We start from the raw sequence: 18,708 nt of genomic DNA, 5'->3' as shown, positions 1-18,708 counted from the left end.
GTTTAGCTAAATCACACAGGCTGTTTTGAAACAGCTACTCACGCCATGATGATGACGATGAAGTCGAGCCAGTTCCACGGGTCTCTCAGGAAGGTGAACGGCACTAAACAGAACCCTCTCGCGAAAATTTTTATCGCCGACTCGAAAGTGTAGATGCCAGTGAAGGTGTACCTGGGAGTCGTTGGAAACGGGATGATGAACACACACACATTTTTATGGGCACTACACTCACATTAAACCCTGCTTTAAAATGAACTACAATAGCTGCGGTGCGGTCAGGTGAGAGACTGACATTATCTGTATAAATATAACAATGACGAAATTATTTAGCAAGCAAACTGAGAGCAAGGTAAGAACAACATGCTGAAAGAGTTTGAAACCCCCCCAAAAAAGTGACAGCATGGGACATTATCATCGGCATAAATATGAATTCAGCACTGGAAGCACAACAAGGAGGAGCAGCGATGTATTAATAAAATGAAAGCATGAAGCTTCTTCCAGCAGCTGAGCATTTAGTTGTAAATTTACCTTAAGCTAGGTAAAGTTTAATGACTTAAAGAATGCTAATTAATTAAAGATATACATTTTGTATTGCCTGTTGAAGATTTAATTTTCACTCTACATTTGATATCCACAGCATTTTTGTTTTTGTTTTTATAGGGATAGGATATTAGCAACAACCTTCTGGAAAAGGATGAACAAATCTGAGACATCAAGCAGTAAAGATGGAGGATGCATTCATCTTTCAGTGAAAGAGATGGGGGGTCAATTACTGTGCGATAAAACGGCACAGTGTCTGGAAAACTCATGATTCTGCCCCTTCAACAGTGGACACATGTGCACATATTCAGGTTATTGTTTTACACCAGACCAAACCAAAAAGCTCAATCGGAAAAAGTTTCCTCTCAACAAAGGGCTTGTGAGCGGTGGGAAAATAAGACCTAGCTAAGACAGACCATATTAAATCCCTCGGAAAAACAGAAAATCTATAAAAATTCTTAGTAGCTTTGTTCAACTTTTTAAAAAAAAGTTTAAATGAATAAATGCAGGAGTTTCATGTATTTTAATGGGGGTTTTGTGGTCACTAATAGTTGTCATCTGTGATTTTGTCATCATCCTCTGGTCTGGCAGGGAAGTTTGACAGAAAACTATCAATATTGGCAATGACCAAAAGGTACAAACGTCACTTCACTTTTTTCAGGAAGTGATAGATGATCAGTGAGTTACAGAAAAAGAACATTTTACACGTCTCACTTTAAAATCTACTAGTTTTCTCTGTTGCTGAAAGAAGTTGAATCAACAAGACATTAAAACTTTTAGCCTCAGGTTTTGCCAAAGATGTGGGTATAAGGAAATTTCTAGCATCTCTTGTTTTTGTATTTTTGTAAGCACTTTATAATATTTGCAGATGATCTATTTTCATCCAATTCCTTGGGAAGAAATCAAACATTTTCTCTCAGAATAAGCTTCATGTAATTGTTGAAGCTGCAACAAAAACGTGAAAATCCTCAGATGATGAACGTTTCCACTGAATCTTTCACGTCATGCACAGCAGGAAAGTCCTTGAAACACGTTCAAAGCTCTTCTCATTCCACGGCATGCCGACGTTGTGTTCAGGAGTACCGTAAACACGACATGCACCACATCTGCATATACTCACATTTTTAGTAATTCTGCAGAAGTCTCTGATAAAGCAACAGACCCCGGCAACTCTGCATTAGCAACGTTTGGGATGAACGTTAAAACACGTACAGCAAAGAGAGATAAAGCTTTACTTACTCCAGGTATTTGGTCCATGTTGGCGGATCGGACATGGCCATGAAGAAACAGTTGGTCAGGATGGTGAACATTATGAAATAGCTAAACAACGTAGCAATGGTTCAGGAAAATGTGGAGTGGCAGAGAAATACACAACATAGCATTTGTTTTTCTAAAATAACAGAATTATATAGTAAATTAACATTGAAACTACAAGGTAACTTTTTTTTGTGTTTTTCTTCTTGCCACATTTACTGTATTGATACCTGTGGGACTTTTTTTTACACTTCGTCACTTTACAGGCTATTCTCATTAGCATAGTTATTTGACAAATAAACACCGCATAATTGCACAGCAGAAGGAAAAAGATACATCCTTGTTTCTACAAATGAACATTTGAAAAGTGGAGCACGCATATGCATTCAGCCTCCTTCAGTATTTTATTTATTTATTTTTTTGTAGAACAATCTCACTTTCTAGTCTTGCCACAAATTCTCAATCGGCTTTAAGTGAACCTCCAACCAGACTTTTTATTTTTATTCAGAGATTGACCTGTGTTTGGCTCCATCCATCTTCCCATCAACTCAGAACTATTACTTTTGTTTCAATAAAGTCAATGAATTATTGATTTAAAACAAGCTCTCCTATATCTTGCTGAAAAGCAACCTATGAGTTGGTTTTGTGTTATTCAAAGTGCACTAAGATATTTGCTCGATAAACTAGAGCAGTAATACACCAACTTGTTAAGATTCCTGTTTTTTTACACTGTTTTGTTCTATAGTTGCACTGAATTTGATAAACGGTTTAGGTTACTGAATACAAATGCATTGTACAGTTTTCTGATTGTTTTATTTTTTTGCAGGAGGGCAAATTGTATAATTATTTGGAACTTAATGTTTGTTTTTCAGATGGAAGTCAATTAAAATTCAACCGGTGAAATTTGAGGTTGACAACATAACATATGAAAGTTTTCCAGAGATGTAAATATCCGGAGGTACTGTACCGCTGTTATGACTAAAGTCGTATTAATATCTGTGGTCTACAATACATTTTAAAGGAAAATAAACTATTTGTTATATAGAGCAGGGGCTCCCAAACTTTTCTGTGGCTTGGCCTCCCAAACAGCATCTGGCCGAGGACACCCTTTGCAATAACCCACAGACAATGCTACAAAACATGATAAAACCGATAAACCTTTAGATTTTTTTTGTACTTACTTTTACTCACTATTCAATAATTACTCCATTATTTTTAGCATAAATGCTGTCTCATACTTCCTTCTTTTAGTTTTCCGTGAGTTCTTAGCTTCTTGTTTCTGGACAGTTCCTTTTGTCTAGTACTCGTCAGAACCGTGTCCATTTTACATTTGCTAGCGAAACACAAACCAGTGAGTTTGAATTTGTTGAATACTAGAAACTGGCTTATCTGGCAGACAAAGTTATATATTAACTTTAACAAAGGTGAGACGTCAAATTGTAGTGACTATTACCTTGACTGTCTCTATTTTCACCCTCAATCTTAAGATGACACCTTATTCAACAATGTCCTAACATCTTCCAAGCCTAACCTAAAACGGCAAAGTTAACAAACACGGACACCAACAAGGCATTCAGAAAGGATATGCATGGACTAAGATTTTTATGGCAATCGATCTGATGAAGTGAAATGGACTTAATATGTAAAGTGCAGACGTGGCGCTGAATCTGAAGATGGCTTTCCCCTTGTTAAGTACTATAAAAGTCTGCAAAGAGAAGCAAAAGACAAACATCAGTGTTAATGTGTGGGGGGAGGGGAATCCCATTTTCAAACATTGTAACGTAGCGAATCTCTCGTGCTTATGTTGCCGAGAGAGAGAAGCTACACGTCAGCCGGCAGCAGCTGTTCAACTGTTTCCTTTTTACCGAGAGGGAGCAGCGGCACAGTGTTGACTCAATCTCTCTGTCTGCCATCTGTGCTAACTTCCACCACAGGCAGTCATCGGGGCAAGTTGAGATAATGGAGGCAACTCCAAAGCGGACGGAATGTTTCCCCAACAGATGTGGCATTTATTTAAATATTTTCTGGTCTTTGGTTAATCCTCCCATCCAGCAGCGCATCACATGCCAAAACAAAGAGACCCTGAGAATGGCTGCCATGTCCTGTTTTCATCTCTCCATTAATGGGCGGCAGCCTGATCCGCCAGCTCAGCAAATCAAAACTTGCTAATCCTATTTCAGAATCCACCAGAGATCTGAAGAGACGCAGAGAGGCCGTCTCAGTCACGGCGAGCCGCGATGAAGAAACGATTTGAAGGATCGCTAACATTTGCTTCCCAAAGGGAGGTTTCTATTGATTCCTCCCTTAGTGGAAACTTATTACGTGTTAGACACTATGACAGCAACTCCAAATGGATTTCAAAATGAAACTCTTTCTTTAATGAGTTATTATTTATCAACTAATGTAGAATATTTAAAAAGGGGGAAATTATGTCTGGGTTATATTAACAAGTTCGTGTTGATTATATTGGTTTTTTTGTGTTGTTGGATTGTTAATGTGCATCATTGGGATTGACAACTTTCCTCTTTTTATTTTGTTTGTTTTCTAAAGGTTTGAGGTGTGTGAAAAATCATACAATAAATTCATATTTTACAACAAAATGTGCATTTTGCTCTGAATTTAGAAACAACTACATACAATACAATAGAAAAAAATAAAATAAAATAAAGATATTCCTGTTTAACCCAGAGAATACATTTGAGGAGACACAAAGGAACATTTTCCTAATCGGTCCTCATGATTGGAAAGATGGAAGAACATTCATGCTTGGTGTGGGTCTTCAGTTGTAAAGAAGTGGCTCGCCGTATCTAAAGCATTTAAGAAAACAATAAAACAACTTTACAAACCACTCACTGAGAGCAAAACGGTAAAATAAGTAAGAAAATCCTAAATTCTGTTACGCTGCTTTAGCCAAAGAGTTTCATTTTTAAAAAACTATATAGTAAAAAAAACTATATATTTATTTACTATAAAAGTAAATAACTAAATAAAAACAACAACAATAAATAAATATCTATTTGCTGTTGTCATGATCCGTGTTTCTATGCGTTTATTTTCTAGTTTCTGTGTGATCCTGTTCCCTGTTAGTCCTGTCTCTGCGTCTTTCCCCGTTGATTGTCTCCCAGGTGTGTCTCGTTCCCGTGATTGCCCTGTGTGTATTTAGTCTCCCCTGTTGTCTGTGTTCTTCGTCGGGTCCTTGTCAACTGAATGTCAATTGATGTCACCTGTCTCCGTGTTGCCAGTCTCCTCGTGTTGTTCCCCGCTGTTCCTTGCCGTTGGATTTATTCATTAAACATATGATTTTCATCTCATCCTGCGTCTCTCCTCACCTACCACCACACCGCCTCATGACAGAAGGACCCGACCAAACTATGGTGAGGAGCGCAGCCTACTCCGCCATGGACCCAGCAGACCGTCGTTCCCTGTTAAGGGAAATCAGGAAGTATGACGTCGAAATGGCAAATCCGAGTTCCCTGTTCAGCCGTCTCAACGCCACCACACGTATGGCGGTCCACCTGGACAGATGGATCCCATTTCTTCCTCTGCTGGGCTTGGAGGACTTCTACAAAGAGGTAGAGCAGGAACGGCAGGCAGTGGTGGCGGCGCTGGCTGCGAGACCAAAGCCAGCTCCATCTATTGCCACAGCCTGCCAGTCTCCAGCCGCCACAGCCTGGTCGCCCGATTCTGCGCCCGCTGCCGGTGTGCAGCTCCCCGAGCTTCCTGCGCCCGCTGCCGGTGTGCAGCTCCCCGAGCTTCCTGCGCCCGCTGCCGGTGTGCAGCTCCCCGAGCTTCCTGCGCCCGCTGCCGGTGAGCAGCTCCCCGAGCTTCCTGCGCCCGCTGCCGGTGAGCAGCTCCCCGAGCTTCCTGCGCCCGCTGCCGGTGAGCAGCTCTCCGAGCTTCCTGCGCCCGCTGCCGGTGAGCAGCTCTCCGAGCTTCCTGCGCCCGCTGCCGGTGAGCAGCTCTCCGAGCTTCCTGCGCCCGCTGCCGGTGAGCAGCTCTCCGAGCTTCCTGCGCCCGCTGCCGGTGAGCAGCTCTCCGAGCTTCCTGCGCCCGCTGCCGGTGAGCAGCTCTCCGAGCCTCCTGCGCCCGCTGCCGGTGCGCAGCTCTCCGAGCTTCCCGAGCCCGCTGCCGGCGCGCAGCTCCCCGAGCTTCCCGCGCCCGCTGCCGGCGCGCAGCTCCCCGAGCTTCCCGCGCCCGCTGCAGGCGCGCAGCTCCCCGAGCTTCCCGCGCCCGCTGCAGGCGCGCAGCTCCCCGAGCTTCCTAGTGTCCCTCCAGAGTCCCCTAGTGTCCCTCCAGAGTCCCCTAGTGTCCCTCCAGAGTCCCCTAGTGTCCCTCCAGAGTCCCCTAGTGTCCCTCCAGAGTCCCCTAGTGTCCCTCCAGAGTCCCCTAGTGTCCCTCCAGAGTCCCCTAGTGTCCCTCCAGAGTCCCCTAGTGTCCCTCCAGAGTCCCCAGCGCACGCAGCCGCCGGCTCTCCGCCAGAGCTCCCAGCGCCCGCAGCCGCCGGCTCTCCGCCAGAGCTCCCAGCGCCCGCTGCCGGTGCGCAGCTCCCCGGTGCTCCTCCCGAGAATCCAGCCGGCCGTCCTGCCGGTTCCCCGGCCTCTGCTCCGCCCGAGCCCTCGGCCTCTGCTCCGCCCGAGCCCACGGCCTCTGCTCCGCCCGAGCCCACGGCCTCTGCTCCGCCCGAGCCCACGGCCTCTGCTCCGCCCGAGCCCACGGCCTCTGCTCCGCCCGGACCCCCGTCTCCAGCGCCTGCAGCAGCCGGCGCTCCGACCGGCACACCGCGGCACAAGCTCCGCCTCCTGCGTCGCCGCCCACCGCGGCTCAAGCTCCGCCTCCTGCGTCGCCGCCCACCGCGGCTCAAGCTCCGCCTCCTGCGTCGCCGCCCACCGCGGCTCAAGCTCCGCCTCCTGCGTCGCCGCCCGCCGCGGCTCAAGCTCCGCCTCCTGCGTCGCCGCCCACCGGACCTCCCGCGAGAGGTTCACCTCTTGTGCCGTGGTCGGCCCCCGGAAGGGTTTGGCGTTGTTGGAGTTCCTGTTTTTGTTTTCTGGACTCTTGCCCTCCTGCCGTCGCCCCTCCGCCCACCCTGTTGGGTTGTTTTTTGTTTTTGGACTTTTCTTGTTGGGCGCCTGGTAGTCGCCCCTTGAGGAGGGGGTACTGTCATGATCCGTGTTTCTATGTGTTTATTTTCTAGTTTCTGTGTGATCCTGTTAGTCCTGTCTCTGCGTCTTTCCGTTGATTGTCTCCCAGGTGTGTCTCGTTCCCGTGATTGCCCCGTGTGTATTTAGTCTCCCCTGTTGTCTGTGTTCTTCGTCGGGTCCTTGTCAACTGAATGTCAATTGATGTCACCTGTCTCCGTGTTGCCAGTCTCCTCGTGTTGTTCCCCGCTGTTCCTTGCCGTTGGATTTATTCATTAAACATATGATTTTCATCTCATCCTGCGTCTCTCCTCACCTACCACCATACCGCCTCATGACAGCTGTCCTGTGATTAGTCAGTGTGACGGGCATCAGACCAAACATGGTCTATGACAAATTTCAAGAAGCAGCAATTTACCTTAGAACACAGAGACTGACGTCTGAAGCGCCTCTTTCTCCATTTTCCTTTTCCCTCTTTTTAAAATCCAGAAATAGTAATTAGTGCTTAACACTGGGGGTCAACTGACTTTATAAACCTGCCGGAAATGTTGATTATTGGTTGGTTATTATTAGCAATATGCACCGATGGACCGCTGTTCAACAGTTTTTAAACAGGCATATCTATGGGCAGCACAGCATCACTGGGCTAAGCCCAGTGATGGGCTCTTCTATTTAGCTCTGGGAAAAAGTTAGCAAAACATCTAAAAGATCTGAAATGTATAATTATTCATTCCTGTTATGAGGTTAGTGTAATTCCTAGCTGTACACAACGGTGGCTCGAAATTAAAGAAACAAACTATGTATTAAGAGAGGATTTGTTTAAAAAAATACTAAAGGTCATGGCTAACTTTAAAAACAATTGTCCTTCAGTTAGAGTGGAATCAGAGGCGCAAAAAGTGGGTATGCAGGGTATGCAACGCATAGGGGCGCAGCACCAGAGGGGGCGCCAAAACCCCGTCTGGAGGGGGCGGCGCGCCGATGATGTTTTCCCGTACACTTTTGCGCGCCTTACGCTCCTTCACCTCGCGCACATAACGAGGTAAATGTAGCGAGTTTTACCCTTCACGTATCGTCGCCTCGGGGGGGCTGAGTGAGCGTCGCTCCTTCACCCTGACGTTCCTTACCTCGGTCGGGGGGAGGGGGGGCGCCGATCTATGTTTTCGCATCCACCTGAATAATGTGTAGTTGCGCCACTGAGTGGAATAATTATTGTGAGGTGAAAACTGTTCTTCACTCTGAAAGTTATAAAAATAATTTGCTAACAAATACAATAATGTTTGACAATCATCTCTTGTATTAGTTTGTCTAGAAGCGGCTGGAATTACTTGGATATTTTAGAAAAATATGCAGGAAAGATTCTGCTGCTTTGATTTGTCATTTAAGTTTTATATTTATAAGAAAGTGAAAGTATAAGCTTATGCTTCAAACTGCACTATTTTTTGCTCTTCACCTTGTGTTCATGGCATTGACAAGAATTTAAATAATGTTTGACAAGAGGATTGTCAAACATTATTTAAATATTATAGTGCTAGTTTTGTGTTTTTTTTTTTGTTTGTTTTTTTTAGCATTTTGTGGTTTTTCTTTTTCGACTTGTGTATAGAAATATAAAAAATTACCAAATAAATAAATATATACTGACTTAATTACTATCTGACTACCAGTCCATCATCAGAACTGGAGAAGTTGTTTAGCTGAGAGAGGAAATATTCTCAGACAGAAAGATGAGCGCCGTTGCCCTCACTTTGAGAAAAAAAAAAATCTAAAAGTTTTCACCTTCTGGTTCTTGTAGTAGAAGGGATCGATGTCCTCCAGTGGAACCCCGACGAGCTCTGGAGGGATGTCGCCGAAGATGCGCGGCAGCTGCTTGCCCACCTCCAGGTCAGCGCGGGGTTTGGCCGCCTCGGCGTTCTTCTGAGCCTCGGTGCAACCCTTGGAGCTCTTGGCCTGCTCCTCCGCCACCCGCCGCTCCAGGGCAGCCAGGGATTCGCGAGTGAACCGCCGCAAGCCGTCAGGACCCGTTGGTAACAGCATGGCTGCCATCTTTTCATCCTGATCGTCCTGTACTAGAATTTACTTATTCTGAGGGAGACAGAGAAACGGTCAGAAATATTGAAGAGAGATTTTCCAAGATATGCTTCGCAGGAAGAGGATGTGGTTTGTGCGGTGGCCCGGTTGGAAGCACCGTTTGCAGCAGAAGGTCAGGGGTTTGAATTCCAAATTTTCTCTCTGAATTGTGTGTGTGCATGGTTGTATGTCCTGTGTGTCTCTGGTGACCTGCCCAGGGTGTACCCCACCTCTCGCCTAATGACCTCTGCAACTTAGCACAGATCAGTGAATGTAGAGGCAATGGAAGGTTCAATAGATGGGTAACTTAGAAGATGTCAACCTGCTTTGTTCCCTTTGCTACACTTAAAGGTTGAGCTGTAAGACTGGTCAACAGAACTGACATGGTAAGTATTGTATTTTCCCAGCTGTAGGTCACACAGGTTTTCATAGTTTTGCTGATTCTGTGGCTTATAGTCAGGTGCAACTTATATATATGTTTGTTTTTCCTCTTCGTGACGCATTTTTTGACTTGTGTTAAATGTTAATTCATATTGACAGACTTGAACCAAGGATTAAACATTGCCATCTCTCTCATAGCGAGCTGAAAGCAAGACTACGGATAAACAACTGCACATTTTCTCAGCTTTACATCAAGTTATAATGTTATTCCTTCATCAAACACATACCTGGAGTGTTGCCTGATTCTTGCATGCATGTCTGAGAAATCCTTGAATCTCCTATGGCAACCATTCAGCTGTATAAATAGTCTGGGTGGACCTAGCACCGCCTTCAAGGTGCAGCTCGTTCTAGAAGATGCAGTTTCCAAGCTTCTGCCTCACAGAACAGTCCTCCCTCCTCTACTAACTTCCTTCAGACTAGCCAGCAGAAATTAGCAAACACTGGGGGGAACTGTGCATCTGCTGAGCCATCACTGCGGATTTAAACTGCAGGCGTCTCCGCTTCTCTCTGCTGGCGAAATGCTCAGCGGAAAAACTGAAAGTTGAAAAATCAGCTAACTGAACACAACCTGTCACAAGACACAGACGAGGTCTCTCTCACGTTTGTCAATTCCTCAATAAATGTGACTTATCTTCACTTATACATGACAAATTTTTTGGAATGATGCGACTTATAGTCGGAGAATGTGGTACTAGTGCAACCCCAACAAAATCCGCACGTCTTGTTCCTGAAAGTGGAACATGTGTTTAGTTGTCCTGAGAAACCAGGTTTCTGGCTTTAAGACAGCTTTGATGTTTTACGGTTATGAGGAAAAGCCACAATGTAATCTAAAAAAAAAAAAAAAAAACATAATATGAAAGTGCTTTCCTCTACTACAAATTTGCTCCAGAATCTGAGCCACGGACAGTGTGATATTTTAATAACTGGAAAAGCTTTCCAAAGAGAGGATTACATTTCCGTGTTCCCCCGTTTGACACAGAAAAACCCATTGTATCCTTTTCATGTGGCCTAAGCTCCTGGTTTTCCATCTCCTGCTCTCCTGAAATGCATTGATCCCTTCACACGTTCAGCCAGACGCTAGCTATCTGCTCCCTGCTGATCTGCTTAGTTGGCCCAGGTTGATACCAGATCAGCTCATCTCGTGCAGTGACATTGTTGTCTCGCTTGCCGTCGCGACGCGCATTCTCAATGTCACAAAGTCGATAAAACACGTTCGATCTAATGTTTTCTCTGTCCCGGTGGTACGGCGTCATGCAACGACTGATTCGGAGAAACGCATATACGGCATTTTTTATTTATTTTTTGCTTCGTAAAAGTAAAGCGACGCAGCAACCAACCGGTGATGATAATCCAATCTGTGTAACGACATACAGTTAACGTGTATAATTAATCTACTTTGAAATGCACAGAGAGCAGTCCTGCCAGAGTGCACAGCTTACTTGCAGGAGGATGTGTACAGTATTAAACTCAGCAGGGTGGGGAGGAGGAGGAGGAGAGTGTTTTAGTTGAATGAAATTTAATTCTCATAACAGCCAGATGTGATATGGTCATCATCGCTTTAAATAATTAATATAATTAGATTCAAAGTGGAGCAGAGCACACGATAAGAGCAACTGTTTGAGGAAGTTATGAATGCAACTTAGTCGTTTTATTTTGCTCAGGCTGGGCCGGTCAGGATCAAAAATTTTAAATTGTCCCAGCAATTCTTGCGATAAACGATAATATCGTCACTTTCGAGTAAGATATTGATAATGGTATAGTAATAATGCAAATTTGCCCTCTCAAAGATAAATAAACTTTAACTTTGTAAAAAAAACAAACAAACAAACAAAAAAACTCAACTCTGGAAACGGAAGATATTTTACACATCCGATAAAAAACAACCAAAAACAACAAAATAAAGGAGAAAATAAAATACCTACACACAACCGAAAACCATAAATGTTTATGACGTCTCTGTAAACAAAATTGGCCTTCAAAAAAGATGAATCGTCAGAATGGAAATTATCATGTTTTTTGGGACAATTACAAAAGATTACTGGAAAGAGATGAACGGTGCACTACAAGATAGATGGGCCATTATCTACAAGATTATGTTGAATGAAATTTAATTCTCATAACAGCCAGATGTGATATGGTCATCATCGCTTCGAATAATTAATATAATTAGATTCAAAGTGGATCTCAACTACAAAGAGTGAGCGTTTGTAGTTTGGCAGATTGAATCAAGAGGCGTCAAAAAGAAACAGATATCTAATGACTAATTTATTAAGGAAAAATAATATTCCAATAAAAATGGTTATTGCAGGACAAACCAGAGCTAGATGACTGGACATAACATTTACCATGAAAAAAATACACAGAATCACAAAACTGAATAATTTTGTTTATGATGGCAAATTTGGGTAAACTACGTGAAATTCAGACGATCCAATTTTATTTTTAGTGACCAAACTTGACAAAACCACCCTGATAATCTACTATTTTATGAAAGTTACACTTTACCATTATTTAACACTACCTTTTTAGTGTGACTACTTTTATTTATTTTTTTGTATTTATCATTATTTATTTCTTTTTTTTACCTTTTGCATTGTTCTATTTTTCATTTCGATATTTGACATCTTTCTCTGGGAAATCAAGAGTGGTAACGATTGTTTCATTTATCATAATGCACAGGTGCTTATCTTTTCTTCTCAAATATTGAAATTAGCATCATGATATCGCAGCTATATGTACATATTTTTTGTAAAATTTACTTACTTGGAAATTAGTAAATATAAAATAATGAAAACTAATGGAAATTATCAAGCTCATTTTTATTTATTTATGTAATTCCATTACTGTAACAAGCTTACCCGAGGCAGCCAATGATAAATGCCATGTCGTTTTAAAAACTACTGCTGCAGTAGTATTTATTTTCCAGTTTAATTTTATCTTCATTTGTGCAAAAGTTTCAAATATGACATACCACCAACAGTTTTAAAGACTATAGAGCTGTTTGATTGATCTTAGTAGCTCCAAAGCTAATTCTTGGTGTTTAAAGCCGAAGTTCTTTCCCACAAATGAACATCTGTGAGCTCAAAAAATAGATAAATCTATCAGCTTCAAGTTCATCTCACCCCATTTCTTGTGTAATATTTAACTTAACTTGACCTGTTTGCATGTCTAACGTAGTTTCTTTTTAATTTTTTTTTTTACATCTGATAAAATCCCAGTCATGTGCCTCATCAAGGCTAAAGATGAGAGGAGAGCCATTTTGTTGAAAGGCAGAGGAACTCTTCTGCTAGAAATCCCTCTGAGAGTTGATGTCTTCTGTCTTTGGCAGAGTACATCTGCCCCCTTCCTCTGCCTCCAGCCGACTGGGCCAATCGCAGCGCTGCTCTCACGCGGGGCAGGTCGGATGCGCAGCTGTGCGGCTGAGCACCGCTCAGGTACTTCCATAAACAAACAAGATCTCTGCTGCTGCTGCTAACATTAATATTATTTTGTGGTTATATAAAGAACTGGATCTTCTATTTCCCTCCAGTCTCCAGTGTAAACGGTTACCTTTGTACATGTCTGGAGGTGTTTACGTCCAGACATGTACAAAGGTATTGCTTTTTTCCAACTCCATAACTTTCTCTTCCGGGTATTAGTTGAATATGAAGGCGGGATTTTAACAATGGGGCCAGATATCTGACTGTTAAAGCTGAGAATCAACATGTTTAAATTGATATCAGGGCATCGTTGTGCAGTGGCGTCCCTAAAGGAGCCTGAGGGGGAACAAAGGCTTCCTCCGATCATTTTTCATCAATAATCTCTGCTGCAATTTCTGTACCTGATGCACCTTTTCATGCCCCACTTTTCCTTTCACTCAATTTTCTGTATATTTAACTTATTACAACACTCTGATATTCTGAGATACTGAATTTATTCATCATTATTAGTATTATTTGTAAACCATAATCACCAAAATGTGAAGATAAAAACACGGGTTTATAATATTTCTCTGTGTGATCATCACTCCTTCCATCAGAAAAACATTTCTCTTTCCACTCTTATCTAGTTTGTTCTTTCTTGGCTTAATTCAATTTGAAGTATGAGATTCTCAGAGATACACAAGATAAAACTGAATGCATTTGTTTATGTGTGGCCAGAGTCCTGACATACACTTATTTTGTTGTTTTTGTATTTTGAGAAAAGTATGTTTTGGTTTTCAGAAATATTTTCTGAATATGGAAACAAAGACCTTCTGGATAACCTAAAATTTCATATGAAACAGCTGCATATATCTTTTAAGATAAAAGTCTGATAGCTTTGCACGTGTTTATAGAGACAAAATGTTTGTCTGTTTATCTTGGCAAAAAAAGGCTAAAGATTCCTAAATGCATCCAGTTGCAGACTTTGACTATTCCATTGTGGCTCTGGTTTTACATTCAGGTTAAACTTGTTTAACTTTAATAAAATAAAAGGGAAATCTGTGAAAGGTTCAAAGCTCCAAACAACATTTTGTACCCTCACCCTTCATTCTAATGAAATGTCTTTTGTTATTTAGGGTTGTTAGAATAAATGGGGTGTGATTACAAACACCTAATTTATCTGGTTTAAATCTTCACAAACAAACAAAAATAATCATTTTTATTTAAATTCACTATAATGTGTAACTTTGTGTTGGTCTGTTCTAATAAAAAAACACTAGTTTGTGGGTTGCAGAACCACAAAATCAAATTTATGTAGATACATGCCTCAGGTCTGTAATAATGCTAGTTGGACTCAAGGAAAATATTATTATTTATTAAGTACTGAGAGACTAGAAATAGGTTTGGATGCTTTAAAAAAGTATTTGCTCCTTTCCTGATTTCTTCTCTCTTTTCTTTTGTTAGTTATTAAACTAACAGATGTTTGAGATGATCCAGTTTATCTTTAAAAACCCGAGTAAATGCAAAGGATGAGGGAAAAAAACTGTCCAAACGAACCTCGCCTTTATGTGAAATTATAATCCTCCTCCTTTTTAAATCACACACTGAAAAAATAAACCAAGTTATCCAGCTTTAAAAGAATTGAGTTAATTTGCTACAAGTAATCAAACTAAGTTCATCCAAGTAAATATATTAAGTTTATCATGTTAAGCAAACGTAAATGTAGTAAGTTTGACAAACTTAATTTGATTACATGAAGCAAATTAACTCTTTTTTTTTTTTGTTAAGTTGGCGCTCCATTCTGTTTTTTCAGTACTATAACTTTAATTAACCAAACTGCTTGCTTCGGTTTCACTCACCGCACTCAAACCTGATTATTGCCTGAACTGGATAATCAAGAATGACGTACCGTAGCCTTCAAGATCTCAAAGGAAATAAAGAAAAACGCACATCATGCCCTTCCACACGGTGGCAGAAATTCTCCTCTACTGAATAACGTCAATATTTCACTGCTTGTTGTATTTTACTCATGGTTTTCTTTGTCAGACATTAAAAAAAAAATTCCTTACTGATCTAAAACATTTAAACATGACAACAAAAAATATGAACTCTGTACTGGCCTGAGTCAACTTTGGCAACTTAGTTTAAAATTCAGACTTTCAAGGCAGACGGGAATAAGCACCATTTTGAAAAGCTGAATGAGCGGATCAAAGAGAATGAGCGGATCACAGACACCTGAAAAAAATTTTCTTTTGACCTTCATACCTCAGGTTTTTCCTGTCATGGATTTGTTTAACCACTTCATGTATCAAGTGACTTGACATTTGCAGAATCAGATGCCAAACATCTGTTTTAGAGCCACAGAGGCTCCAAAACGAGTGAAGAAATCCTTCAGCGTTGACGAGACTTCGCCAGCTGAAGCACCAGCGGTTAAAAACTTGGAGCATGTCAGGTTACCCACAGGTTATTTCAGGTAGCGGGTCCACAGTTTGAAAAATCGTGCTTACCAAGATCAGTGAAACCCTCCGTGATCTATTGTGTAATACAAACACTTGAACTCGCTCTACAAGAGCACGCATTAGAGAATGACAGATGCTAGATCAGAGTGAAGGAACACACTAGGAGATTTGTTGACAAATAAATCCTAATGTCTGATATGTTTTACACAGAAAAACTGGTGTTTTGTCCTCACATTTCACATCAAAGTGCTTCAATTACTCATCACCAATAAGAAATCTTTATTTTTAGCATTGGAAGAGATTTTTAACCCCTTGAACTTTTCCAATTAGCCACATTGAAACAACTATTTTAAGAAGCCAGTCTGTAGGCATCCATTTTAAAGTTTCATCCCAGATTCTCTATCGCATTTAGGTCTGGCCTTTGACTGGGCCATTCCGACATATGCATATGCGTTGATGTAAGCCACTCTGTTGTAGCGCTGGCTGGCTGTTATTGTGCTTGAATGTGAAGTTTCGCTCTGGTATGAAGACTTCTGCCACCTATAACATGTTTTCCTCCAGGGTTGCCCTGTTTTTATCTCTGAAAAGTGTTTCTATCCCTACTGAAGAAGGGATAGTTTGTCCAGGGTGATGAGCAGGGGTTGGTCAAATTTGACGAGTTTACATTTTAGTTTTGAACTCGTCTTTGCTTTGTACCACATAGTTTGAACTTTATCTCGCAGCTCGCTTTCGACAATGACTTTCTTTTTGTCGCTTTTTCAGTTTGTAAATCCAGGACTCCTAGTTGTCATGTCAACGGTTTCTCCCTGGTATGGACAAATCTCTGCAGCAGATTTACCCCTGTTTCTCTGATTAATGCGCTCCTTTGCCCAGTGTGTCAGCCATGTCTTATTAGGTCTGCACATCCACCTTTTGCTCTTTTTCTAGGTCTGCTGTTATGTTGCTCAGTAAGTTGTTCAAACTTTGAAGTACTGTTTCAGAATCAAACCCTGCTTTAAAGGAGCCGCGTTGCGTGTTTTCTAGCCACATTGTGCTATTTTGTAGCAACTACGTTACTTTCAGTTGTTACACAAAATACTGAATCTATCGAATATGACTTAAAAGACATTTGGCTTCGTAATTTAACACCTTGCAATTGGGCCTCTGCCTATTTAAGCAACTCCTGCTGAAACTCCTCCTTCAGGAAGTCATCACGACATGGCTCCTCTTTTAAAATGTTAACATTTTTCACCAGTGTTGCCCTGAGAAGAAGCTGACATAAAGAGCTCAGCAGATGCACAGTTCCACCAGGTGTTTGCTAATTGCTGCTATCTAGTCTGAAGGAGCTGAGTGGGCGAGGGCCCGTTTGTGAGGCGGAAGCTTGGAAACTGAGGCTCCGAGGAGGAGCTTCGTCCTCAAAGGCGGGGCTAGGTCCACCCAAGCATTTTGCAAAGCTGAATGTTTGCCGGGGGAGATTAAAGGATTTCTCAAACAGACATGGAATAATCAAAGCAATTTTTGATGAGGGAATAACATTATAACGTGGCGTAAAGCTCAAAAAGTCAATTTAACATCATACTGTCCCTTTAAAATGTCTTTCCATAACTTCACCTCTGACCTCTCTACAGTGTTCCTCGATCTTCTTGATGCAGATTCTTTCAACTTCAGAAGGTTGTAATTGCTCCTGACTTCATTTAGGGCTCTCAGTTAGTGGCACTTTCCAGATTTTTATGACAAAATCTTTCACAGCCATGCGTCATTATTCTGTCCACTTCCCAATTATGCGACACTTTGTGATGGTATCACAAGACAATGGTTGAACAATGACAAAACGTGAAAAGTTCTTTAGCAATGGACTGCAGTGACACAACTGGGGAAAAAAATGACAACGAAAGTTGCTTCTATGAGCAACTTTCATAGAAGTTGTCTGGTAAAGGTTTATCACTATTGATATCAAAGATCGGAGACATTTTGTCCTAATCAAGCAGCCTCGATCCAAAAGCCTTATTTATGAATTCAGAATGTCAAAGTAAGTCGACAGTGAGTTTCCACTTGACCATGTTAGGAGCGATTCGACCTCACCCTGGACTGATGACCTACTTCTCTGGCAGAAACCTTTTAATGTAATTGCAGACAGCTTAAGTACACAAGTTTCAGAAGGAATGAGCTGATGAAACAAGACGCTTGTTAATTTAAAAAAAATAATAATAATAAAGAAGCAGTTGTTTTAGTCAAGGAAAAAAAATACATTTTCCCTGACAGTCAAAGAGTAAACAAGATGGATGCAAGGAGCTTTAGTTTGAGACGGTATAGAAGCTAAACTACTGGATCACTCAACATAGAGCAACTTTAAAATATATTCCTTGAGCATTACCAGACTTGGTGCATTTAACTTTAGCTTCAACTTGTTTGTTTTTATGATTAAACATATGTGAAAATAAATGTGAGTAAAAATAAAGCAACGCAACAACAATAACAACAACAAAAAGTGTTGGGCATTAAGAGGACGTTTTCCCTGGCCTACACCATAAACATTCATCTGGACTAATACTTACATACGAAACTCCGAGATTCAAAGCATCGTTTTCAGAGTGAAATTCTTCGGGTTTCAGCAGGAAGAACGACCAAACCCTCCGCGTAATATCCATGTCTTCACGTCGACGCTCGCATCTCCTCTCGAACCCAAAACTCCCCCAGTCACCCGAGCGGAGACAGCTGACCCCCCACACAATCCAAAGTTTCGCGCTCAAAAAACACTTGTCCAAGCAAACACCGACATGTCGCTTTGCTGCCAGGGGTGCGATAAACAACTGGACCGGCTCTGGCCCCTTTCACACGGCGCTTCTTCTGCGTTCATCCCAAACGACAAAAGGTCCCAGGAGCCCGCGGAGAGCGCAAAGGACGCTGCGCTGTCTTCAGCAGCAGTGCGCAGCGGCGGCAGCCAGAGGCGCACCTCGATTTGCCCTTGAGGAGAAGAGAGAGCATGAGGGAGGAAGCAGCTGCACAGAAGAGGATTACTGCTCCTGTGGGCGCATCATGCCGCACTAAAACACGGAACAGGGATGTAGGCTAAGAGAGCTGGCAGTATTATTAGTCCATCAACAAGTTGGGGAGGGGAGAAAGTTGAATCGCCGGGATGCTCGCAAGTCAGAAGTTTATCAGCCAGAGCTGAAGAGTTGTTGTTGTTGTTGTTGCGTATCAGCCTACTACAACCACAATAGGCCGCTTTGATGTAATCTCATTTAATCCAATCCAATCATTGTATGATGCTTTTCATATAAACTAGTGGGCTCGATTCACTAAATATGCGTCATATGTTGTTGTTGTTTTTTTTTTTTTGTTTTTTTTTTAGCCTGTGCATTACACTTGTGTTTTGATTGAAATTGTTTATTATGACCTACTTAATGCTGCATAAAGCTCTGATTTAACATGGAA

The 18,708-nt window shown here is 41.9% G+C and overlaps 1 protein-coding gene across 1 annotated transcript in view; it reads right to left on the bottom strand.

Moving 5' to 3' along the window:
• The window catches only part of LOC103478857 (sodium channel protein type 2 subunit alpha-like), a 50,838-nt gene extending 32,474 nt beyond the window's left edge, over positions 1 to 18,364 (bottom strand). Inside the window, exons 1-5 of the mRNA XM_081598435.1 lie at positions 17,829 to 18,364; positions 8,703 to 9,008; positions 3,381 to 3,499; positions 1,780 to 1,869; positions 43 to 171 (exon numbers count right to left, since the gene is read on the bottom strand). Coding sequence (XP_081454561.1) covers positions 43 to 171; positions 1,780 to 1,869; positions 3,381 to 3,499; positions 8,703 to 8,969 — 605 coding nt within the window. The 5' untranslated portion in view covers positions 8,970 to 9,008; positions 17,829 to 18,364. The remainder of the gene's footprint in view (positions 1 to 42; positions 172 to 1,779; positions 1,870 to 3,380; positions 3,500 to 8,702; positions 9,009 to 17,828) is intronic.
• Positions 18,365 to 18,708: the final 344 nt, after the last annotated feature.

The sequence above is a fragment of the Poecilia reticulata genome, chromosome 17 (assembly GCF_904066995.2).
Source record: "Poecilia reticulata chromosome 17, P_reticulata-male-v2, whole genome shotgun sequence".
In the NCBI taxonomy this organism is placed as follows: Eukaryota; Metazoa; Chordata; class Actinopteri; order Cyprinodontiformes; family Poeciliidae; genus Poecilia; species Poecilia reticulata.
This window is presented reverse-complemented; position numbering and strand designations above follow the sequence as displayed.